The sequence below is a fragment of the Cynocephalus volans genome, chromosome X (assembly GCF_027409185.1).
Source record: "Cynocephalus volans isolate mCynVol1 chromosome X, mCynVol1.pri, whole genome shotgun sequence".
NCBI classification, from domain to species: Eukaryota; Metazoa; Chordata; class Mammalia; order Dermoptera; family Cynocephalidae; genus Cynocephalus; species Cynocephalus volans.
In genome coordinates, this window is record NC_084478.1 from 79,219,483 (window position 1) to 79,244,943 (window position 25,461).

At 41.3% G+C, this 25,461-nt stretch overlaps 1 protein-coding gene across 1 annotated transcript; it reads left to right on the plus strand.

Annotated features, from left to right (window-relative positions):
- Positions 1-543: 543 nt before the first annotated feature.
- Positions 544-20,754, plus strand: IGBP1 (immunoglobulin binding protein 1). Its single transcript, XM_063083898.1, has 7 exons — positions 544-639; positions 1,034-1,450; positions 1,832-2,125; positions 10,377-10,572; positions 12,121-12,200; positions 12,931-13,043; positions 20,276-20,754. Exons 2-7 carry the CDS (start codon positions 1,260-1,262, stop codon positions 20,413-20,415), a joined length of 1,014 nt encoding a protein of 337 aa, XP_062939968.1. The 5' UTR covers positions 544-639; positions 1,034-1,259; the 3' UTR covers positions 20,416-20,754.
- Positions 20,755-25,461: the final 4,707 nt, after the last annotated feature.

Below are 25,461 nucleotides of genomic sequence, written 5' to 3' on the forward strand. Positions count from 1 at the left end.
AAATATAATTTAAATTTTTCTAGGAGGCACTTTAAGAAGTGAAAAGAAACTAGTGAAATTAGTTTTAATTCTATATTTAACCCACTGTATCCAAAATAGTGTCATTTCACCATGCAGTCAATGTAAAAAGTATTGAGATATTCAAAATCTGGTGCGTATTTTATGCTTACATCATATTTCAATTCAAAATAGCCACATTCAAGCGCTCGGTAGCCACCTGGGGCTAGTGGCTACCTATTGAACAGTGCAGTTTTGCATAACCGGGCTGCTTTCCGAACGGATCCCTCATTTTTCTATTCTCATAATGACACTGAGTACTTAAGTACTCAGGCTTGCCAGAGGGGTGCAAAGATTAATCAGATTGAGTCAGGTAAGGGAGACAGATTTGTAAATCAGTAGCTATTATACAGTGTGGTAGGTACTATGATGAGATACACAGAAGAAACTGCCTTGGCGGCTGAGGGCGCGGGGCCGGGGGGAAGTCAAGGAAGGTTGCACAAAGGAAGTAACATTTGACCTGGGAAGTAGCTGGCAGAAAGGAAGCCAGCTGTGGGGTGATCGGAGTTTCAGGTTACCAATTATCTGGATTAAGGAGAGGGGCTCCACAGGGAACCGGCCAAAAGGACGCTGGGGTGTGTGGTAAGGAGGGGTGACGTGAAGGGGAGGAGGGCAGATCCCGGAACGCCATCTGATGGGTGGAAGGAAGCTGGAGGGGGGGCGCTACTTGCACTTGGCGCTCGAACGATCAGACCTGTGGCCCGTGGGAGGCGCGGCGGCTGGACTCCCTGGTTACCCGGACTCCTCAATTTAGGGAGCGACTCGCGAGGTAAAGTAAGCGCCTGGCCAACGCCTAAAACGCGCCCGCGCCCGCCCTCCCGCGCTCGCCCACACTCGCTCGCGCTCCGAATTCAGCCTCGTCCCTCCTGGGCCTCAGAGCCCACGGAACTTCCCGGCCCAGTGGCGGCGGCGAGGAGCAGGCCGTAAAACAGTGCCTAGGGTTTTTCTTGTTTGTTTGTTTGTTTGTTTCGAACAGATGCCTACGACTTCTAATAGGCTGCCTGGTAAGATGAGTCTATGGAAACGGTTGCCAGGGCCGGCAAACGGCTCGTCCCGGAAATCCTTGGACGCTTTAGTAACAGTGAAGTGACTGGACCAATGCGGCACCCCTTCCGCTTTCGTTGCGCGGCTAGCCGAGTTCTACTATAGCAGTTTTCCTTTGACTCCGGAAGTAAGGTCTTCTAGGTTCCTCCCTCCCCAAGATGGCAGCTGGTGAAGACGAGTTACAGCTGCCACGGCTCCCCGAGCTGTTCGAAACCAGCAAGCAGCTCCTGGACGAAATAGAAGTAGCGACGGAACCCACCGGGTCCCGGATAGTCCAGGATAAGGTGTCAAAGGGACTGGACCTCCTTGGGAAGGCTGCCGAAATGGTATCGGAGCTCGACTTGTTCAGGTACGGGGGAGAGAGCAATAACGAGTGAGAACGCAGGTAATAATGGTTACCAAGGGTGGAGCCATTGCGTCTGGGTGGAGGGGCCCTTTAAGACTGAGAACTTTTCGTTCCTACCTCCCCCTGCAGTCAGTCTCTTGTACCTTGTTTACTTACCCCATCTCTCTTCCAAGATAGTTGATATCCCACGACTCTGCTCCCTAGTGTCGGCTGACGTCATAGACATAGGGTGTGAGTGCTCTGCCACTTTGAGTGCAACTAGCCGCTGTTCTGTGCCTCTTCCTTTTGCCCCGCTCCCAACCCATACCTCCCCTCCCCCAGGAAGCGAGGACCACAGTTTGAATGTCCAGCCAGGCTTCACAGCCTCTTCTTTGCTCTTTCTAGCCGAAATGAAGATTTGGAGGAGATTGCTTCCACCGACCTGAAGTACCTGATGGTGCCAGCGTTTCAAGGAGCCCTCACCCTGAAACAAGTCGACCCCAACAAGCGTCTAGATCATTTGCAGTGGGCTCGAGAACATTTTATGAACTACTTAACCCAGTGCCATTACTATCAGGTGGCAAAGTTTGAGCTGCCCAAAACCAAGAACAACTCAGCTGAAAATAACACTGCTACTTCCTCCATGGCCTATCCTAGCCTCGTTGCTATGGCATCTCAAAGACAGGCTAAAATAGAGAGGTGGGTCAATAGCTGTAATTTGAGGGCTGCTCATTGGCAGTGCTGTTGGGTGGGGACGGTGCATGGTTTTTTGTTTTTATGTGTGGACGGGACAGAATAGTGTATGCCACTCTCTTGGTTCCTTTTGAGCCTAAGCCCTAGTGAGAGCATACTTTTCTGAGTTTTTCAAGAAGGTGATCATACCTAACCATCAGACCCCTACTAGCTTGTGGTTTCCAGCAGCAGCAATGTAGTTTAGCAAAGTGTCTCCCAACCTTTTCCATATGACAGCATAGCAATACTCATATGATAGAGGTAAATATCTCTGAAGGGCACAGTCTCTCAGAGTGGTTGTGTGACTGAAAAAGTTGCTTACTCTTTTAGTAAAAAAAAAAAAAAATGGGTGCTCACAATGTCTAGGGACCATGCACTTGGAATACAAATTGTATGGGTGTTTGTGTTTGTGTGAGTATGGGTGGTCTCTGCTTTGGAAGAGCATACAGTCCGATGAGGAAAAGAGGCATAGAAACAGAATAGGAATATAAAGTGACGTCAGTAGGAATATAAAGATGTACCGGGTACTATGAGAGCAAACAGGAGGGGCACCTAACCAAAGAGGGAGCAGTAAAGAGGAGAAGGCTCCCTGGAAGAGGTGACTTCTGTGCTGAATTGTTTAAGGATGAACAGGAATATTATCCAGAGGAAGAGTAGAGGAGGGCATTAACCAGCAGAGGTGATAACATTAAAGAAATGGTGCTGGGGTGGGCATGTGTGGGAGGGGAACAGCAACTGTAGGCAAGAAGGTGATGCTACAATGTAAAGGGGCTGGTGGAGAGGGGGAAGGAATGTTGTAGGGTCAAGACCAAGGAGGGCTTAGGATGTGAGGAAGGTGAAGGAGCTAAGAACTCAGGGAGGTGTTTGAATCCCAGTTCCACCCTTTAATTACTCTGTGATTTGGGGTAACTTAATCTCTCAGTGCTTTAATTTCTCCAGCTGTAAAATTCAGATAATAGGTTCTTCCTCATAAAGAAGTTATAAGGATTAAAAGAGAAATACATATAGCCTACATGTGGCATACAGATATGTTATGTAAGATTTTAATCCACTGTTTTTCCCCCTCCTCTGGGGTTAATATATAAAAAGTGTTTGGCTCACCTATGCCCAAGAAAAGAGACCAGTAAAAAAATGAAGGAAAAAAAAAAAGAAATACATATAAAGCACTTAGCACAGTGTCTGACCCAATAAGCACCCAAAGTCGGCTATTACACATTTGTGGCAAAGAGTACAGGTCGTAGAGTCTGAGACCAAGGTTTGAATCCCAGCTTTACTTTTAAGCCATTGGACATTGGGTAAGTTATTTAATGAGTCTGAGCCTCAGGTTTCCTCACCTGATAGTAATAGTGGTACCTCTCCCTTAGGGTCAAGAAGCATAAATGAGATAAAGCACATAGTAAGTAGTCTATAAATGTTAGCTGCTATTAGTAGTCTGTGCTAAGGAGCTTACTTTGGTAACTGGAATCCACTGAAGAACTGTGTTTATTTCTTTTTAAAGAGTAGCATGGCCATATTTTCATTTTAACTAGCACACTCTGACAGCAGATAGAAAACAATGTGGGAGATTAGACCCAGTTCGGTCACAGAGGTGATGAGGGCTCACAACAGCAATGACAGAGGGAAAGAGGGGATATATTTATTTGAGAGGGTTGAATCTGCAGAAAACCTGTGTGTTGGTTGTGGGAGGTGGGATAGATGGCAGCAGCAGGGAAGATGTCTGTGTTTCTAATTTAGGTGGATGGCTATGGAATTCATTGAGAGGGAGTAGAGGAGGAAGAGCAGATCAGGGGATAGGGGAGAGTATGAATTCAGTATTGAGACATGTTAAGTTTAAGGTACCTAGGAGACATCCAAGTAGAGGTGTCTGGTAGCACGAAGCTCAGAGGAGAGGCTTGGTTTAGAAAGCTGAAAATTGATCCATTTATTCAACAAATATTGAGCCCTTCCTGTGTGCCAGGAACTGTTCCAGGTATTGGACCCAGATGAAGTCACTGCCATCATGGGGCTTTTATTCTGGTGGAGGAGACAGGCAGTAAGTTAGGAAATAATGTAAAATTAGGTGATGGGGCTAAGAAGAGTACTAAAGTGTGCTTAGGGGATAATAAGTGACAGTAAATGACTTTTGAGGATATAGAATAGACTGATAGGAAGTGGAATTCAGCATCCTGTTCTTTGTAAGTTGGGGGCAGCCCATCAGCATATAACAGGTAGTTTAAACAGTGAGTTTGGTGGTATCCAAATAATTATACAAAAAAAGACTGTAAACAGCATAGAGATCAGAGTTGTGAAGAAAGATGAGGGCGTGGTCAAATCTGTTTGGAGGGATGAGGAAAAGATTTCAGAACCTTTTAATGGCATTTGAGATGATTCTTGAAGGATGGTTAAAAATAGAAATTACAGATTTTCCCGAATGTAAAAGTAATAATGCTCATTGTAGAAAGTTTGCAAGACAGAATATTTTACAAATTAAGCCTTAATTCTAGCACTCATAGATGATCATTGTTAACTTTCTGATGTATTTCCTTTCAGATAGATATTTTACCTAGTAAATGTGGAATAATACTGTAAATGTAGCTTTTTATCCTGTTTTTTTTAACCTAACATATTGTGAGCATTTCCTCATGTCTTTTGAAATCATGATATTTAATGGTTATATAATATTCCATACTGTAGTTGTACCATAATTATTTAAACTAATCTGTTATTGTCAAATACTTAGACTGTGGTTTTGTGCTAATCTAAGCAATGCTATGAAAAAACATCTTTAAGTGCATCTGTCACTGTTTCCTTCAAAGAGTTTTAATATTTTAAGGCTCTTTATACATTGTAACAACATTGCATTCCACAATAACAAAGTTTAAGAGTATGTCCTACTGCACTAGTCTTGGATGTTGACACTAGATGAAAATCCAGTTGGGCAAACAAAAAAAGGTATCATTGTTCTGATATGCATTTCTTTGGCTTGCAAGCTTGATCTTGAACATTTTTAAAAAATATCTCACAGAAGAGGTATCAACACTATCTTTATGCTAATGGCTCCCTCATTCACATCACTAGCCCAGACCCCTCCTGACCTTCAGAACTATACTTCCAACACACTTCATGGATGTTTCACAAATATCTCACATTTAACGTGCCGTAAATTGAACTCTTTGCTTTTAACCCCCAAATGTGCCCACATGCCCAAGTCTTCACCATCTCAGTAAGTACACCACCATATACCTAGGTATTATTAGAAACCTAGGAATTAGCTTTAGTTCCTCTTTTTCTGAATTTCCACATCCAGTCCATTGGCAATGCCTGTCAATTATAGCTGCAAAAGATATCTTCAGTTCTTCTCTTTTTGTCCATCTTCACTATCGTACCTCAGTCTAGGCCACCAGCATCTCACCTGAGATAGCCAAACCACTAACTACAAGGCCCTGCATGATCTAGTGCCTGCTTCTTTCCAATCTCATCATATATCATTCTCCCTTTGTTCACTGAACTCCAGCCACAGTGGCCTTCTTTCAGTTCTTTGAGCAGATCCCCAGCTCCTTCCCTCTGTAGAGTCTTTGTATGTGCTGTCCTCTTTGCATGTAATGCTCTTCATATGGCTAATGCTTTATCCTTTAGGTCTCAGCTCAAATGTCACTCCAGGCCTTTCCAAACTAGTCTCTCTAGTTAATGTCTGTCATTCTCCCATTGTCCCATGTTTGTTTCCTTCATGGCATGTGTCTCACATGCAATTATTTCATGTGTCTACCTTTCTGCATTTTGTCTCTCTCCCCTACTAGAATGTATACTACATGAGGTCAGGGGCCATTTCTCTCTTGTTCACTGTGGTATGCCTAGCACAGGGCCTGGCACACAGAAGGTGCTCAAACAATATTTATTGTTGACAAGCAGGAGAAACAACATGAGCAAAAGCCCAAAGGCAGGTTAGATTAAGATACATACAGGGAGTAGATAATCGTCTGGTTTGGCAGAAGCTAAGAGTGGTATGGTCAGAGGTCTGCATAAGGAAGTGATGTGTATAGAATACTGAAAGGGAAGAGAGGCAGAGGCAGAAAGACAAGTTAACATGTTAATAATAGTGCTTCAACTAGGATGAAATGATAAAAATGAAGTTACAGTTACCAGAGATAAGACTTTTGCAAGAAGCATTTATATAATTAGAATACAGAGTGTTCAGACCCTTATTTACGTTAAGTCCCCCTCACCTATGACTTTTTAGATACTGAGCCTATCCTAAATAAAACACCTAAATGGTGTGTGTGTCTCTCTCCCCCTCCCCCTCTCCCTTTTTCTCTCTCCTTCTCATCCTGTTTCTTCACATATATTCTCTAATTCCCATCTCTGAGGAGTGAGTGTGAGTCTGGTTGATTAACAGCACCTCCATTCTTTCAACAGAAATGCATAAGAAGTGGTATCTGGCTAAGTAATGAGTCTAGTTTTAGGTCCTAAAGTGACAACCGAATAGCCATAGCCATTTCCATAGACACATGGAAATGTGCAACTAGAACTTATGAGACTTTTGTGCTGATGCGAAAAATTTAGAAGCCCTCTACTTTTGTGGGTGTGGATGATTTGCTATGGAAGAACACACAGAAAGAAAAAAAGCCAAGGATAAAACCTTGGCACAAGTTAAGAGATAAGAGACTCAACAAGGCACAGATAGAAGTGCTTATAGAAGCCTGGGGAACAGAAAGCAAATGTTATGTCCTTTTTGAAGCCTCTCCCTACCTGTCTACCCTCCCAGATACTGTAGCACTTAGTTCACCTACTTCTCACAGCATAACTGAATTCCTCAAGGTCAGAGACTTTGACTAATTGTATCCTTAATATCCTAATTGTATCATTGTATCCCTTGTTGCCCAACTCAGTAATCAGATTATAGTAGGTACTTGTTGTCTTTGGGAGGGACAGATAGAGTGGTCATCAGAAAAATGGAAGCAATAAAGTGTAGTAGAAACAGCCTGGACTTTGGAATCAGACAGACCTGGGGTGACCAATCCAGTTTCTACCACTTAATAGATGAGGCATCATCTAGTCCCTCCTAGCCTCAATTTCCTCATCAGCTAACAATATTTGTATTGCTGCTTACAAAGTATATTCATGTGTATTTTTCCATTTGATCCTCTTTACCCCAAGAAATACACATTCTTGTCCCCATTTTTGAGAGAAGGAAATGAGCTCTGAGAATTGACTTGCCCAAAGTTACATAGCTAGTAAGTGGCAAGACTAGGATTTAAACTGAGGTCTTCAAATTCCCAGTTACAGTGCTGTTTTCACTATAGCATAGAAAAGAGAAGCATTTGAAAGGGTAGAAAATGGGTTGCGGGAAGGTGTTTCTTAGATAGGGCGAAGGTACCAGCTGAGTGAAAATTTGTAGCTGCTAATTACAAGGAGAACAATTGATAGAATGAGGCCTGGAAGAATGTCAGTGAGGACTAGATTGATAGCAAAAGTGGAATAGTAAAGAAATTGCCTTGGAAATGCCTTGGTAAAGACAGAATTAGCTCCTTAAAAGATAAGTGTAAAGGAAGAAGGGTGATGCTACAGAGATTTTAAGTTGAAGAGGTAAATTGAATTCTGCATTAGCTGGCCATCTGAGGAGCATGTGGTGGCATGGATTCTACAAAAAAGCTGAACAAAAGGATAGTTGAGCAAGAGTGACCGCTCAGCTGAAATTTGATAATATGGATTTGTAGTTGACCCATTAGACACAAATTTGTAATTCTTTAGCTCTGTTCAACATCTTAGGAACAGAAAAAGGGAATGGTGAAAGTTGCCCAATCAGAAGGGTCACAGGGTTAGGGGATTCTAGGGTGCTAGGGAGTATTTCTATGTAATGGCCCACGATGGGGAATCTAGAGCATCAACAAAGATCTAGGACAGTGGTTTTCAATCTGCCTTGGATCCCTAATATTCTACCACAATGCCCGGGTAGGGGGGATGTTGGGAGCCCTCCTCTGATTTAACCAAGGCAGATTTTATCTGTTTATTACTTAGTGGGGTTTCATATAAACTCTCATTAGAAGAAAGGATTATTTTGCTTAAACAAGGTTTTAAAAACACTGGCCTAAAAGAACAGGTGTTGAAGAGCTAGAAGTCTAAAAGATGATAAAGAGCAAAGTCACAGAAGCAAGGAAGGAGCAGAAAGTTCATGGGCTGTGCACATGCAGAGAATGGGAAAAGAAGCAAAAGAACCTTATTCAGAGGACCACTAGACTGACCCAGAGTTTACCCTGGATTATATAGATTCTAAGGCCCTCCTGTGGCTTTTTTCCCTGTGACTTACGTACACCCAGGAAAGAGGGTAAGGGTAGGAGTGGACCTGGGGTTAAACATTCTCAGGTAATATCTCTAATAGCATTCATGAACTAGGAATTAACTTTTGTAGTGTTTTATTCAGGGTACCTGTGATGATGGTGTGACAGTTATTTGTAACATTATATAAAATTCCCACTTGTTGGATAAAAGGAACAAAGGAGCCTAAAAATTTTTATAATAAAGAGCGTTTCCAGGGCAGTGGTTCTTGACTTTGTAGATCATAGACCCCTTTGATAATCTGATAAAAACTACAAAGTCTCTCTCCAGCGAAAAATACATACACATATATAAACGCACATATATATATGTGGTTGAAAGTTGTATATATATACACAGTGTATATATATACACTGAGTTCTGTATAAAATTTTAGGGAGCTTAAGGACCACTCCCCCTCCTCCAAACTCTCTGTGGACTTCAGGTTAAGGTCCTCTGATTAGGGTGAAAACCTGCAGAGGCGCATCTGATTCAAGAGGTCTGGTGTGGGGTTCCAGGCAGAGATATTTCAAGGTACTTTCTTTTGGAAAGCTTGGCATTTTTCCTTGACTCCTTTTTCCCTCAAGCCCTTACATCCAATAAATCAGTAAATGCTTTTTTATATTTCAAACACATCCACATCTCACCACCTCCATCACTTCCTCCCTATTTCAAGTCACCATCTCTCACCTGGATTGTGGCAGTATCCTCTTAATTGCTTTCCCTGCTTTCACCCTTCCCTCCCAGCCCCCACCACCCACACTCCATACAACAGCCACAGTGGCCCATATCAGAAAAATGCTTTTCACATTACTCTATGTAATGTGTTCGATTCAAAAGCCTCCCAGAGGTTTTCCCATCTCAAAATACCATGGTATTTGATATTTTGGGTATCACGGCCTAGGCCCTGGCTCGCTCTCTCTGACCTCATCTCCTGTCACTCTTCTTCACTCCATTCCAGCCACACTGGCCTCTTTGTTATTTCTCAAATGTGTCAAGCCGGGTACTCTCCCACTCCAGGGCCTTTGTATTTGCTTTTCCTTCGGCATGGCTTACTTCCTTATTTTCTTGAAGTCTTTGCTCAAATGTCACCTCTTCAGAGAGGTCTCTTCTGACCACCTTGTATATAATAGCACCCCTACTTTGGCACCATCACTCTATTTGACCTTGCTTTTTGCTGCTTCATAGCACTTACCACCACCTGACTAATCATCTATTTCTTTTTGTCTATCTGGTCCCAGAAGAATGAAAACTTCATGAGATCAAGGACTCTTTTATACACGGCTGTGTTTCCAGCACTGAGAACAGTGCCAGTCACACAATAGGTACTCAGTAGATATTTGTCAGATAAATGATAGAGGGCATGCTAGAATACATCCTGGAAAAGGCAGCCAGGGTGGTTATGAGTCTAAATTATGTAAGAATGAGTCAGAAGATCTGGGAATGTTTTGCCCAGAAGAAAAGAAGAGATGATCATTTTTTAGACTATTTCACAAGGAATTTCTGCATCAGTGGCAGGTAAATGACCCTAAGATTCTATGATTCTTTGAAGGTGTGACTCAAATGAAAGCATGGTGGCAAGCACTTTATAATACTAAGCACCCAAGCTAGTAAGGGTTGATGTAATCAAATGACCAAAGCATTCTCATCCCTAAAGATGATGGCAGGACTTGCTGAGATCAGGTTACTTCTATATTTTTCCAGCTTCAGAATGTATTTCTCAGCCCCCACTGGGCCTTTCCTTGCCTTGTAGTCCAAGGGAACTGCCTGGTAGCAAGCTCTGGGTTATGGAATCTGTATTCCTGCCAAGGTGGAAATCAGCGTACTTACTACCTGGTCATTTGCAAAGGTAAAATCTTACTGTGGCCTGCTTTTGAAGGAATACTTTATTTTTTAAGTTCATGGGTAATGCTTTTTTGTGGGACAGATACAAGCAGAAGAAGGAGGTAGAGCAAAGGTTGTCTGCACTGAAAACTGCTGTGGAAAGTGGTCAAGCAGATGATGAGCGTGTTCGTGAATATTATCTCCTTCACCTTCAGAGGTGGGTTGGCATCAGCCTAGAGGAGATCGAGAGCATTGACCAGGAGATAAAGATCCTGACAGAAAAAGACTCTTCAAGAGAGGTAAGCCTGGTCACTGTCCACATGGCTCCAAAAGCTACCATCAGAGATTTGAATATTCTACAGGAGAGTAATGAAATTAAAATCCTTTTAAGTCTCCATAAATTCATTGTTCTTACTAAGATGAGTAGAGAAAGGCTAAAGATTCACTATGGTAGCTTTCTCTTTAGCTTATAGTAATGTTCCTCATTGCTTTCTAACCTGTAACACATTTTTAATCATTTGTAATTTTGTGACATACCATGGGGGAGAGTGGGAAGTCACAGCTACTGCCTAGGGAGCAGGCCTTAAAATCTGTTCTTGACTATAATAAAGGGGAAAAGGAATAGGATGGGAATGGAGAAGAAAAGTAGAAGTGGAGGAGAGAGAGAAAAGAGTAGAAAGAAGATAAAACAAAAGACCAGGGAATATGTTTAGGTTAAGGGAGGAATTCAGATTTAACCTTACATAAGAATTTAATCACCCAAGTAGGAGACATAACAAGGACAGGATGTCCAGTATACTGGTAAAGAAACCCTGGTGTAACACAGCTTTGGCTGTCTTTGAAGATCAGAAACCTGTTTTGGAGCTGCTGCTTCAAAAGAAATAGGCTCTGCTGCCACTTGCTCTTTGGTTCAGAATACAACATGAATTGAGTTAAATTTATAAGCTAGTACAGGCATTTATTTAAGTCCTCAGAGAAACCTCTTCCTAATTTGATTTGTACTTATTACCCGGGAGCTCTTGCCTAACAATAACATCAACCTAGCTCTTCATGTTAAAAGATCAAAGAATGAACAATTAGTATTCTCATACCATAAGTCCCCTTGAGCGGATCTAGATGAGTGTTTTTTAAGCATTTTGAGGCTGAACTCTTCTGGATCCTGCCCAGGTCCCTTCTTTGGTTGGATTTTTAAAGATGTTCTCTTGCGTGGTATTGGAATTGGTTCTGGGAGTAATCGAGCTAGAACCAAGTGAGCACCTTTTCTTTGATCATACTTTGTTTCAGTGTGCCCCTAGAAAGCCAAGGTTTCTTAAAACATTTCTGTACACCTCTATATGAAAACTACTGACCTATCCTTCCCCACTTCATTTAGGAGCATTCACTTCTAAAGCACCCTAGGGGTTCTTGACAATCAATAGCATAATTACTTGGAAGGGGTTTTAAAAGAAGTCTCTTTAATAGTTCAGCTTTTCCACTGAAGGCCAGGCTGAGGAAAGGGGCTTCAAGTTCAGCTCAAGGGATTTCAATGGAACATGGGAGATGGCTTTGGAATTTCCTTCTTTAGAGAGGGTGTCTTAAAGCCAGGTAATTTTTTACTTGAGATGAGATGATTCCTGGGAGAACTTTCTTTTCCTCTCTTTTTAAAAGCAAGGTATTTAGGCCCTCTCAGAAGAGCTAAGCAATCTCCACCATTATTAGTGTTCTGCTGCTATATCTTTAGAAATTGATAAATAGAAAATGAGTAAATTTTGAATCCAGAGCTTTTCAAGCATCTGAAGACTTAAGAGCCTGCATAATAAGGTGGGCAAAATGGCAAATGTGCCTCTGATAATTAATTTTCTTTTTAGGCATCAACTTCTCATTCATCTCATCAGAAGAGGCCTCCAGTGAAGCCCTTTATTCTCACTCGGAATGCGGCCCAAGCCAAGTAGGTAGTATTAGAAAGTGGGTAGCCTTTGAAGCCCCTGCTTTTATGGTTCAGTAGCAGTGCATGAGTAACACTCAGAATGGGCATTGTTGAAAAGTCATGGCTTCACCTATGGAAGCCATTCTTTCATCAAAGGGATATTATCTCTCTTGATACATTCTCCATGTCTGTCTTCCTCAGACATTTCCTTCACAAACTCGAGCTTTAAAAAGGCTCAAAAGGAAACAAACAAATAAACAAAACAGAAAAAAAAGGAAAGAATCTAATGAGGAAGTATATACTTGACATTTTTTTCTCATTATTGCCACTCTTCCTGCCTTCAGCTGTGATTCTCAAAGGGACATATTTGCCTATTTATAATTTAATTCTGAGTTCTTGAGATACTTTTCCATAGGGTAGCAGGAGAGTCTCCTTCTCTGTATGTTTCAGAGCTACCAAATATAAATACCCATTTCACAGTGTCATCACTGCTCTGGGGGGCATTGGCCTCTGAGATTGCTTATTGGGCGGTGATTCTGGGTCATTTATCATCTTGTGAAACTCCTGACTTTAATGCCCCTTTGTGGATGCCTCTTTTTACATATCCTCACAGGAGTTTGTATAACTCCTCAGAAGATAGTTGGGTAGGGGAACAAGGCTGAAATATACACAGGCTTTGTCATTAAAGAGAAGATACTTTTTAATAATGCTGTTTTTGTTTTGTTTTCTAAATGCAATGTGGTTTTTGCAGAGTATTTGGAGCTGGTTATCCAAGTCTGGCATCTATGACAGTGAGTGAGTGGTATGATCAGCATCAGAAACATGGAACATTACCAGATCAGGGAATAGCCAAGGCAACGCCAGGTATGAAGGGGTGGGAGGAAAATAATTATACTACTGGTCCCTTACTCCCTAACAATTAATTACATTCTGACCAAGTATTGTTGCCCTTTAAGAGCAGTAGTAGTCTGGACAGAGACTTTGAGTAATAGAAAGATTCTAAGCAGTATTGTATTTATTATTAAAATAGGTAGCAGATGATTCTGAGAGGATGGGGACAGTGGCAGCATAGTTTTTGAATCTCTCCAAATATTATAACATAAAAAGAACAGCCAGGTAGCAAAACCAAAAATTCATGGATAGCAGTTCTGCTTCTGGTAATGGCAGAGCAGGTTATATCTAACCCCTATAAGGCTAACCCCTTGTACTGGTAACTATTACAAACTGAACAAAATATTTTGAAAAACAACTACCTGAAGGCACTGGAGAGTAACCAAAAACAGGCATAAACTGGAGTGCATTCAACACTTGGAAGGAATTGTATTTTGAATTCCTTGAGGGCAGGGACTTTGACTTATTGTATTGTGTTACTTATTGTAACACAAAAGGTGTTAGAGATAAAAAAAAAGGACATTTCATACTGATAAAAGAAAGAAGTTTATCAGGAAGACATAGCAATCATCAATGTGTTTGTGCCTAATAAATTACATGAAGAAAAAATTTGACAGAATCAAAAGGAGAAATAGGCAAATCTACAATCATAGTTAGACGTTTTAATACCTTTCTTTCAGTAATAGAATTGCTAAACAAAAAATCAGTAAGAACACAGACAATCTAGTCAACACTATCAAGTACCTTAACCTATTTGACATTTATAGAACAACTATATTCAACAACTACAAAATATGCCTTCTCAAATGTACATGGTATATTCACCAAGGTAGACTATATACCAGGCCATTAAATAAGTCTTAATAAATTTTCAAAAATTGAAATTATACTGAATATGTTCTCAGATCACAATGGAATTAAGTTAGAAATTGATAACATACTTAGAAAACCCTTGAATATTTGAAAACTGAACAACATACCTCTAAATAAACCATGGTTATTATTTCAAAGAAGAAGTTACAAGGAAAATTAGAAAATGCTTTGAACTGAATGATGAAAGTACAGCATCAAAATTTGTGAGATACAAGTAAAGCAATGCTGAGAGGAAAATATGTATAATTTTCAACACTTACATTAGGAAAAAGGAATATAAAATCAGTTACCTAAGGTTCTATCTTAAGAAGTGGGGGGGGAAAGACCAAAAGTAAGCCTTAAGTAAATAGATCAAAGGAAAAAATAAAGATGGGGAACCTAGTGTTGGGTGGTAGTGATACACAAAAATTGAACATGTGTATACCCCCATGACCTGGCAATTTCACTCCTCAGTATATACCTAGGAGGAATGAGACCACAAAAGACCTGTACAAGACTGTTCATAGTAGCATTGTTTGTAATAGCCCACACTGGACATGACTGAAATGCCCATAAATACTAGAATGGATAAATAAATTTTGGTATATTTACACAGTAAGGTTAAATTATAGTTCTAAAGCTGTAAGTGGCAAGTATAGCTTAATCTTGCAAACCTAATCTAATTAAGAGTGAAAAAAGCCAGACACAAAAGATTATATACTGTATGATTCCATTTATATAAAGTTCAAAAACAGATGAAACTTGTATGTGCTGGTTAAAAGCCAGTATAGTGTTCACCCTTAGTGGGGGATTATGAATGGAATTGGACCTGAGGGGGCTTCTGAGGTGTTAGTAGTGCTTCGTATCTTGATCTGGGTACTGATTACATGGATGTGTTCAGTATGTGAAAATTCACTAAGCTATACTTATGTTTGTATACTTTTCTACATGCAAGTTACACATCAATAAAAATGAAAAAAAAAAACTGTAGACAGTATTTACAATGAAAATAGGTGACAACATATCTCTACAAACCCCAAAATAGAAACAGGTAAGGGCAAGTCACCCACAGCCACAAGACCAACAGGTTATTGGCATTTGTGTGGGAGAAGGATTTGACAGACCATCTGAAAGACCTGAAAAACAGGAGAATTCCAAAACAGTGTATGCACTAAAAAACAGCAGTCCAGTTTAAGAACAGCAGCTGAAATTGGGAGGGGTTTTGGTCTCTAGTGAAAACCGGGTGAATACAATAGACCTGTCGTTAAAGGTCTGAAAGGGAAAGTCTAGTCCTTAATGAACGCTTGAAATTGATCCACCAGGTCTCCCAGGACATGGTCCCACACTGAGGAGAAATTACTGAGAGTAGAATCGAAATTAAGCAGGACAGGAACAATAGAGAAGAAAGAAAAAGAAGGTACAGGTAAAAATGGGAGAGAGGACCAGAACCAGGAACTTTAATCAAGCAAGTCGTCATATTTCTTTAACCTACATAAAAACAGCAGAAAGGGAGCCTCTGTAAAGTTAGAAAAGCCACCCTGAACCACGCTTCTTCCTAAAAGTTCAAGGAAACTTATTTCACATAAAAATGAACGACAGATTGTGGTGATGTTTGCACAACCCTTGAACATACTAAAAACCACTGAATTGTACACTTTAAGTGAGTGAATTTTATGGTATGTGAAATATATCTCAAAGCTGTTTTTAAAAAAATGAACAAAAAATTATCAGGATCAAATCCCACACAAAATTATTATAAGGGAAAAAGAGAGAAGTGAAGAAATCCTTTTAAAAAAAAAAAAAAAAAAAAAAAAAAGCTAGAACAAATCTGAAACATAATATTTGAAAATGAGTTGGAAGATATTCAGAAAATAACATAGGACGTGGAAGAACAATGTAAAGCAGGATTAGAAAAACTCGGAAATGTGGTGACAACTTGCAGAAAATGAAAAAGAATTCTTTCAGAAATGAAGGCTAAAGTAGAAGGAAACACAAGTGAGTGAACACAACAGAAAATGTCTTGCTAAGATAAAAAAAAGAAAATTTTTTTAAATCAAAAGAAACAAGATTCAAGAAAAAGTGGCAAATATATTAAAGATAGCAAAGAAGACATGGCATATGGATAATAGGATTATCTGAAGAAGAAAACTAAAGCAAGGCAAAAGAAAAATGCTAGAAGCTAATAATAAGGAAGCTTTTCAGGAATTTTTAAAAAGTGAAAGGGTTTGATATGAAAGAGCACACGGTGTGCCTGAGAATTTTGACCCAGAGTGACCAACAAGACACATTCTAATAAAATTACTAGACTTTAAGGAAAAAAATACTGTGGACATCTCAACAGAAATAGTAGGTGATTTATAAAGGAAAGAAACTTCGATTACTCTCAAACTTTTTGACACACTTTATACTAGAAGAAAATGGAGTAGCAGATATTTAAGCTACCCAAAGGGAAAAAATGCAAGCCAAGGACATTATATCTGGTGAAACTGACTTTCAAGTATAAAGGGTAAAGACATTTATCAACATGCAGGAACTCAGGAAATATTGTTCCCATGATTCCTTCCTGAGGAATTTGCTAGAGAATGAGCTTCAGAAAACCAAAATGATGAGAGAGACATTGACTGGTAGCGAGCGTTAAACTTATGGTCCCCTATAGAACTGAGACTAAATGAGGATTAAAAGGAGAGAGTATAGAGTATGAAAGGCCTATACATTCAGATAATGTTGATATTGAGCAACTTCTTTTTGAAATGGGAAAAGCATATGCAAAAACATTTAACAGTTCTCAGTAATTATATTGGTGGCAGTAGTAGCATTATTATTATTATAGTAATAATTATAGTAATAGTAGTAGTTGTTATTCTAAGACTGTGTAATGTGAGGTAATGTAAATGAGTAATTATGAAATATTCTATCCTCCATCATTGAAAACTAGGACTTACACTGTGAAGGAATACAGATGTAATTAAAAAGAGTTTAGCTGAAAAAAAAAGAAAAGAAAGAAAAACCCCATAGTCCTGAATATGAACTCATGAGAAATTTATTTGAAAGTAAATCCACACACCTATCTTTGCTCTATCCACTGAAAAGGCTTAGAAACAGGGACCAGCCCAGTAGCAATTAGTATACCTAGTAACCCAGATTGTAATATTGAAATACCATTCCTATTAAAAGAAGTCAGGATATCTTAGAGAAATAGCTAATTCCGAGTCCGGCTCAAGAAATGTACAATATGAGCTTGGAACATCTTGTCATAAAAGATAGGGAAGAAGCTTTCAAAGACTACTAGGGTCGTTATCAGGACTCAGGAGCCAGTTCGAAGATGTTTCCACCAGACAGTTTGTCTTCAAAAAGGATAATTGGCAGTAACAGCAAGTACATCTAGCACCCATATCTTGGTTTCCAATACCATTCTCCAGTAAAGGAACCAGGGCTCCTTGGAGAAATGGCTGATTCTAGGGCTGGGGCAGGGAATGTACAACATGAGCCTGGAGCATTTTGTAGTACTAGAAAATAAAGAACAACGCAAAAAACAAAACAGTTAGGGTGTTAAAAGGACACAAGAGCCAGCTGAAAGAACTCTCACTGGACAAAACTGGAAGAATTTGAGCAGGAAAGTAAATAATAGTATTGGATTATAACACAAGGAATAGAATAAATAAATACCCATGAGTTCATAGTGATAGAAATAAATGATTGAATAAATAAATGAGAGAGAAGAGACAAATCTCCCCTACAGAAAAATTTCACATATTTTATGTAGATATTCCTCGTTCAAGGAGGGTGGAGCATTATTCCTCACCCCGTAAGTGTGGGCTACGTTGAGTGACTTGTTTCCAAAGACTCCAGTGTGGAAGGAGAGGGGAGGAGTAACTCTACACTTGGGAACCCTGTAAACACTACCTTGGTCAGGTGATAAAGGTTATCATCAGTGATAAGTCAGGTTGACAGCATGTACCCTTGATATGATGTGATGAGAAGGGCACTTCACTTCTGTGGTATTTTCCAAAACCTGTAACCCTAGTCTAAATATGAGAAAAACAGGCAACCCCAAATTGAGGGACATTCTGCAAAATGCTTCAGTGCTTGTACTCCTCAGAACTGTTCAGGTCATCAAAAACAAGTCTGAGAAGCAGTCACAGCCCAGAGGAGACTAAGGAGAACAGACAACTAAATGTAGTGTGGTATTCTAGATGGAATCCTGGAACCAAAAAGGGACATTAGATAAAACCTAAGAAAATCCAAATGAAGTATGGACTTTTGTTGCTAATAATGTATCAGTATTGGTTCATTAGTTGTGACACAAACCATAGTAATGTAAGATATTAGCAATAGGGGAAAGTAGATGCGGGTTTGTGGAAACTCTTTGTACTATCTTCTCAAATTTTTCTCTATATCTAAAACTTCTGAAATTAAAAAGTTTATTTAAACACTTTTTATAAATCATTGCAATTTGTTGAAATCTGTCAAATATGCTTAAATCCTTGAGTTTATGATTATTTTTTAAGACATAAACAAATTGTTCAACTTAAGAGGATGATAGGGAACCCATTTATTATCTTGAGTGGTAAACAAAGGTTAACAATCAAGTATTTATCTCATCTTTCCTACTGGGTAATTAAGTAGTAAGGGGAATCCTCTCTTTATAAAAGCATTCCAGTTAATAGAAAAGAAATATTAAAATTAAGAGCATCACCTTAAATTAATGGATCTAGGCATTAAGCATCAACAGCTACTAACATCTCAACAAATGAGACAGATACTATATGCCAGCTGAGGAGAGAAGACAGCGCCACCTATACTCATGCTGAAGGGATCAAATCTTAGTCAAATCAAGCCTCTGTATCCAGTGGCCAGTCTGCAGGAAATATAGAACATGTTAGACTGCATCATGAGTATGCAGTCAGCGAAGTCCAGGCTTTGAGAAACTACAGGTCAAATGCCTCAGCTTCTTCAATAGATAATTTATTTACAAGGTAAGAAAAGGATGGAGGGGGAACCTGTAGATTAAAAAAGATATCAAAATATTTTTTAAATAGGCAAGACTAACCTCCAAAACATTATGCTGAGTCAGACACAAAGACCATATATCGCATGATTCCACTTATGTGAAATGTCTAAGATACAGGCAAATCTATACAGACAGAAAGTAGATTAGTCGTTCCAGGGGTTAGGGGGTGGGAAGGAGTAGGAATTAACTGTAAATGGGCACAAGGGATCTTTCTGGGGTGACAGAATTTAAATAATTGGATTGTAATGGTTGCACAACTCTGTACTAAAAATCTGAGTAAAAAATGAATGTACGAATGGACAACTTTGGTGTCTAGGATGCACACTTGGGTGATAAAGCTATAATAAAGAAATGTATGCAGTTACTACTATAAAAAGCAGTAGGGTGGCTACTTTTGGGGGGGTGTGTGATTTGTTTGATACACGTGGAGAGGCTTTGGGGATGGGTACAGATCTATTTCTTGACCCAAATGGAGGCTATAAGGCCTCCCTATAAAAACATGTGTGTGTGTGTGTTTGTGTGGTTTCTAATACATTTTATTTTATAATAAAGGGGTAAGAAAGAAAAGAACACCTAAGCTGTTAGAAGAGATCAGATTACCATGTATTTCATTCTTTATCATAGTAATGAGAATATTTCTCATGGGCAAACTCAAGGTAACCATGAAAATGCTGCTTTGCCTCACAAAAGAAAAAACAATGCAAAATAGAGATGTAGCAGTTGGTCTAATTTCTTTTGAGTGTACACTGTATGATAAGTGCCATTTGGACCTCAGAATCTGTCCCAAGCACATGCAAAATAACATAGTCATTCTTTTCTGGTAGGTTCAACTGCCCCATGATTTTCAATTTTGCACACACACACACACAAAATTGTATAACTCTAATAAAGGTAATAGATGGAGGAGGAAAAGTCACCTGTAATCCTACCTCTTTGGCAATTCACAAATCATAAAATCAATATTTTTTACTCCGGTGTTTTTGGATTACTGAGATTTTTTAGTGGTGGTAGTGGTGGTTTTGTTTTGGGGGCGGGGTGGTGGTGGCCATTCTAGCAAGAATTCTTTCCCAAAGTAGAATTCATTCTGAGGGGCACCTTTTATGTTTTTGCCTTCTCGTGGAAACCACTTAGAGCATCCTTTCTTACTGTTACTTGGCATGTGCTATATTAAGTAATGTAAGTATTCTCCTCACTTTGACTGGGCCCAGTGTGGACAGTTAGCTATATTCCTAGTCTCATTGTATGCAGTTTTGTTCAGAGTGGAGCAGAGGCCCCTGATATTGCTTATTAACATGCCTTCAATTTCTCACCCCTTCTCTTTCTCATTTTTCTACTTTAACAGAATTAAAAAGAGCAGCCCAGGAAGATCAAGAACAAAAGGAGGAAGAGGACGATGAGCAAACACTTCACAGAGCACGGGAGTGGGACGACTGGAAGGACACTCATCCTAGGGGCTATGGCAACCGACAGAACATGGGGTAATCTCCCCACAGCACGACAAGACTACGGGTCGCACATCTTCCCCACCAAGGAAAACTGCGGTCTTCCCCTCCTGAGGCACCTGCTTCAGCTGTGTACAACGAAAGCTGAAATGCTGAGTCTTGCTTTGCGTTCAATAAAGTGTCAAGTGATTAACTGTATTTGTACCCTAAATAATGAACTAGCAATCTTGTTTTGGCATTATCTTCCTAATCATGGTGTATTCTAATTTCTTGAATGGAAAGAAACGAGCACTGAGAAATGGCTCTGTATAATAAATGGCTGTATGAATTCTCTTTAAAAAATAATAAAAGTCCCTTCTATTAAAGAGCTGTGCAGAAATATGGGTATGAGTTGCTTTTTTTGAGGGGAGTGCAAAGGGGGTTCAGCTGTGGGTTTCCAGGCTTATGGGGAGATCCTGGTCGTCTCCCTTGGATCTGGGTAGTGAATTGCCCAGCATCAGAGCTGCCCTGACTTTCTCCTTCCTACTCAGCACAGGTGGGAAGCCTCATAAGCAACAACACCCCACACTGTGAAATAACCCAGCACTCTACAAAGGGACAGCACAAAAGCCAGGACTTCCCTGCCACACAGCAGTGTTTTCAGAAATTAAGAGCTGTAGGTGAATGGAACATAAAGGGTTAGAGTCCGTTTCCCGCTTCTATCTACCTAGCCCTCCTTGCCTTGGCTAAGAGAAATGAGAGATACAGAGAAGGCGCTTAAGAGTCATCCTTGTGTGTGCATCTGAGGCAGGGCCTTTACTCTGGTGGAAACATTTGCCGTAACACTTAGGGTGAAGAGCAGCCTCAGGCTGTAGCCTAGCTCTTAAACTGGTGCCATAGACAATTTTGGCCCTCCTTGCCTGTGCTGTGTGATAACTGACACAATCCTAACTGGTGGCCTGGGTAAATGTACCACGGTGGTTATTTGCTTAGTGAGGTCCTTGCAACCCTGCTGCTAACTGGGTGTGGAGGAGGGAGACAGCACACATGTCACTGGAAGGTATCTACTTTCCTGGGGTAAAGAGAAAATGTCCTTAGCTCTTTGGTTGATATCCTATAAAAGCAGCCATGTGTTGAAACAAATGATCTGCATAGAAAACATTTGTTCTATGGGTTTGGTGCACAGGTTTTCTTTTAAGAGGAAGATGACTCAGCCCTCTTGGTCTAGCTTCTGCAGTCTAGCTTAGGAGAGGGGTTTGAAAAGGAGACTCCATTCCCTCTTGTTTATAGGGTGGTAAGTGGAGGGTTGTCAGGTGATGAGGAGGAGGCTGTGTTTTGTGGGAGCTGACAGAAGACTACCAGTGATATATTTGTATACTGCTTAATAAAGGCTGCGCCTCACCCTCACAACATAAGCTCCTGAAACTGATAGAGCACAGATTAAATTCCCCAAGGATTTAGGAAGCAAACATTTTCAGCTCTGTTCTAATGGTTGCCAGGCTGCCTCTAACAATGGCCTATTTCCTTGAAACTCCACTCAGAGTTCATTCCCAAAATGGGCCACATTGGGGTTACCCCCTTAGTCTGAGTCCATTTAATGTTGGGCCTTCCACAGGGTTCAGCTTAATTAAACTCCCTCACATTCTGCTATCTAAGAGGCAAACCAGACAAGGTGGGTTTGAATCCTGACTTTAAAAATTGCAAGCTGTGTGACCTTGGGCAATAAAACTCTGAACTGCCTTTTCCTCAGCGTATGTAGATAAGCCATCTCCTGGGGTTGTGCGAATTAAATGACTAATGGCAGCCATTATAATAAACCAGGCAACTGAAGAATAAGAGCTTTCTGCTGGTATGAGCTCAATGGCTACAGCCTGTCTGCTGAGAAGGGTAAGGAAATGGACAGGCACTGGGCTTCTTTCCAGTCTGTGCCAGGCACTTTCCCATACTATTCATACTCACAATGACCCTGCAAAATAGGTAGCATTACCCCCATTTTGCAGACAAGAAAACAGGCCTGAGTGATTTCCTCAAGTTCACACTAGGAAGACACTATGCTTCTGTCATTTACCATGTGCTTTCCAATTGCTTGTGCTTTTAGTTGTGTCTTAAAGCCTCTTAAAAGAGGGAGCAGCTTTAAAAATCCAAACTAAAACCACCACTTCTACATCATTGGAACTCTAGAAATTCCTTCTTAGCTGACTCACCAAAGAATAGGTTATGCCAGTTCCCTGCCACTGCCCCCTCAGCTGGGGGATAAGAAGGCCAAGGCAGTGAGCAAGCCCCCATCTTCCTCCATTTTCCCCCCAGGCCTGTCTGCCTGACTGCCCAGAAACCAAAAAAGCACCTCCTTCTCTACTCCCACCAGAGCTAGGCCTTTCAGGGTCCTAGAGTGAGCTGGGCTCGGTGGACTCCCGGCAGCAAGCACTCCTTAAAGCGTTCAGACACTGCTTCAGAGTCTGCAAAACGCTTTCACATACACTTATTTCATTCTCACAACCTCTCAGGCAACATACGGTACCTTCATTTTCCAAAGGAAACTGGCTCCAAAAGATGAAGTAGAGCGTGCAAACACATCAGATTAGTCAAAGCATTTGCCCTCTGTGGTTCTCATGTAGAGGCCAATTAAATTTGGAAAAGGGGAATTCTAGGCACTACTTCTTTTTTTTTTTTTTTTTTTTTTTGTCGTTTTTTCGTGACCGGCACTCAGCCAGTGAGTGCACGGGTCAGTCCTATATAGGATCCGAACGCGCAGCACTCTACCAAGTGCGCCACGGGCTCGGCCGGTACTACTTCTTTTAATGCCGTTGCATACTGATTTATCCTTTCCACTGTTGTTCCTCTCAACAACCCTGCGAGAAAGAGCAGGGGGCTGAATGAGCTGATTTCAAACCCAAGAAGTTGTAGTTAGAGGCCTGAGTCAAAGTTTTGTTTGTTTGTTTGTTTTTTGTCTTTTTTGTGACCGGCCGCACCGCGCTCAGCCAGTGAGCGCACCGGCCATCCCTATATAGGATCCGAACCGCGGTGGGAGCGCTGCTGTGCTCCCAGCGCTGCACTCTCCCGAGTGCGCCACTGGGTGGGCCCCTGAGTCAAAGTTTTAATTCTTGGGGCTCTGCCACTCCCAAGCTGAATGACCCCAGGCAAAGTCTTCATTTCTGTCATTTAAAACGACTTGAAAAGGGAGACATTTTTGAAACTAGAACCACTCTTGTGTCACCAAGCTCCAGAAAGTCCTCCACTTACTGTGGGCCTCAAGTTTGCTCTTCAGCACAGTGGGCACAGTGCCCTTTTCTGTTGGGCGCTGACGGCAAGCTGGTGTTGCTACCACGTTCCGCTCGCCAACAGCTCTCTCCAACACCTGCATGTCGTTTCCTCACAGATTCCTTTTAACCCACTCATCCGAGGTGCGACTCAGCCCTGCACAGTTCCATATCAAGGAGGCGTGGGCTCTGGTCCCAGCTCTGTCACTGTCTTCGCCCCTCCAAGTATATCTGCCCTACTTACCTCAGTCCAGAGTGAGGCGCAAATGAAACCGAATATGCGAAAGCACTTTGAACAGCTATAAAACATGACAGAGTAAGGAGCAAGAGTAGTATGCTGTTGGTGAGCTGGGGGACAGAGGCGGGATGCCTTTTTTTTTAAATTCAGCATTTCACAGCTTTATTTTAACCCCTGCTCTTCCAATGCGGTCTCAATCTGTCTTCTATATATCACTACCAGCCAAAACGTTTGTGACATGCTTCTCTTTGTGTGCTGAAAAAACCAGCAAAGGAGAGAATTATGTGCAGGGGAAACAGAGCCAGTTTTTACATGTCTGTCTGCCAGGCCGCCTTTGACAAATGTATGTGAAAGGGTGGTAGACAAAGTCTTAGATTTCAGTTTCTTGTCCCAACTGGTGGCAAATCTCTCAAAGGCAGTAGAACTGAGCAATGTATTCAGCCAGCTTGGTCCAACGTGATAGCACGAATAAAAATAACAGCTACTGCGATTAAGGATCTACTATATACTAGGTGCTTTACACGCAGTGTTTCTAATCCCCGCAAGAGCCTGAGGTAGCTATCATTATAGCTTCATTTTGTAGATGAGGAAATCGAGGCTTAGAGAAGTGGTTTCCCAAACGTCACTCGGCTCTCGGTGGTCGAGCTGGACCTGGATTCCAGGTCGGCCTGACTCCAAAGGCCCTTTCTAGTTGGTCATGCTGTGTCTCTAGGATGCACAAAGCACAGGGATGCATGAGGGTGGGGAGTACAGCCTGGTGGCACACTGCTCTAAAGATAACCCCTAGCCTTTCTCTGTCCAAGGTTGGAGCAACAAATCCATCAGCTTTGCCTGCTGAGCACTTCGGGGATATGTCTGAGACCTGCTCACTAGAAGAAAACCCCCACTCAGAAACCTACCCTTCCTAGGGCCCCACATCCCTCAATCTGTAGAACAGTATTGCCCCCAATGCCAAGCCCACCTGCTCTCCTCATCCAGCCCTAATTTATCTTTGTGTAAGTAAATCTTTTAAACCCTCTATCCCAGCCTCTCACTCAGGGGTTCCTACATATTTTCTAAGCCAGTTAAAGCCCCCCTTCATCTACCAGGCCTTCTGGGACAACTAAGACCAGACCCAGGACATCAGTGCATGGGATTCAGGGGACAGGAGCTGGGAGAAAGGGTTTCTGTCTGAACTTTGAGGCCCTTCAACACTCAGCAACAGATACAGCCTCTGCTACCCTGGCACTATTGGCCCTGCTGGCTCAGAGGCATTGAGAGATCTGCAGAAGACTTCCCCACAAACTTGGTTTAATTTGTCTTCCCTTTTCCTTGTCTATCTTCTCCCTGGGTGAGCTCCACCCCACTTCCAGCTTCCTGACCACATATATTCTGATGGCTATCCCTAGCCCTGACCTTTTCACTGAGCTCCCAGACCTAAAACTTGTCATTTGCTACACAGCTCCACTTGATGAACCAATGGAACTCAAATTCAACGGTCTTGGGGGACCTCAGGAGCAGAAGGCAGCCCCTGCCAATAAACAGCAAGACCACAGGGTACCATTGTGCAGGCAGCCCACTGCCACCACAGACACCACTGCCATGCAGGTGATCCACCACAGCCACCACTGCC

What these genes read in the sequence shown, in the direction of transcription:
- IGBP1 (XM_063083898.1), top strand. Translation starts at nt 1,260, where the DNA reads ATGGCAGCTGGTGAAGACGAGTTACAGCTGCCACGGCTCCCCGAGCTG. An exon ending in AGACAGGCTAAAATAGAGAG is followed by an intron (nt 2,126 to 10,376) that starts GTGGGTCAATAG and finishes TTTGTGGGACAG; the next exon opens with ATACAAGCAGAAGAAGGAGG. An exon ending in AATAGCCAAGGCAACGCCAG is followed by an intron (nt 13,044 to 20,275) that starts GTATGAAGGGGT and finishes CTACTTTAACAG; the next exon opens with AATTAAAAAGAGCAGCCCAG.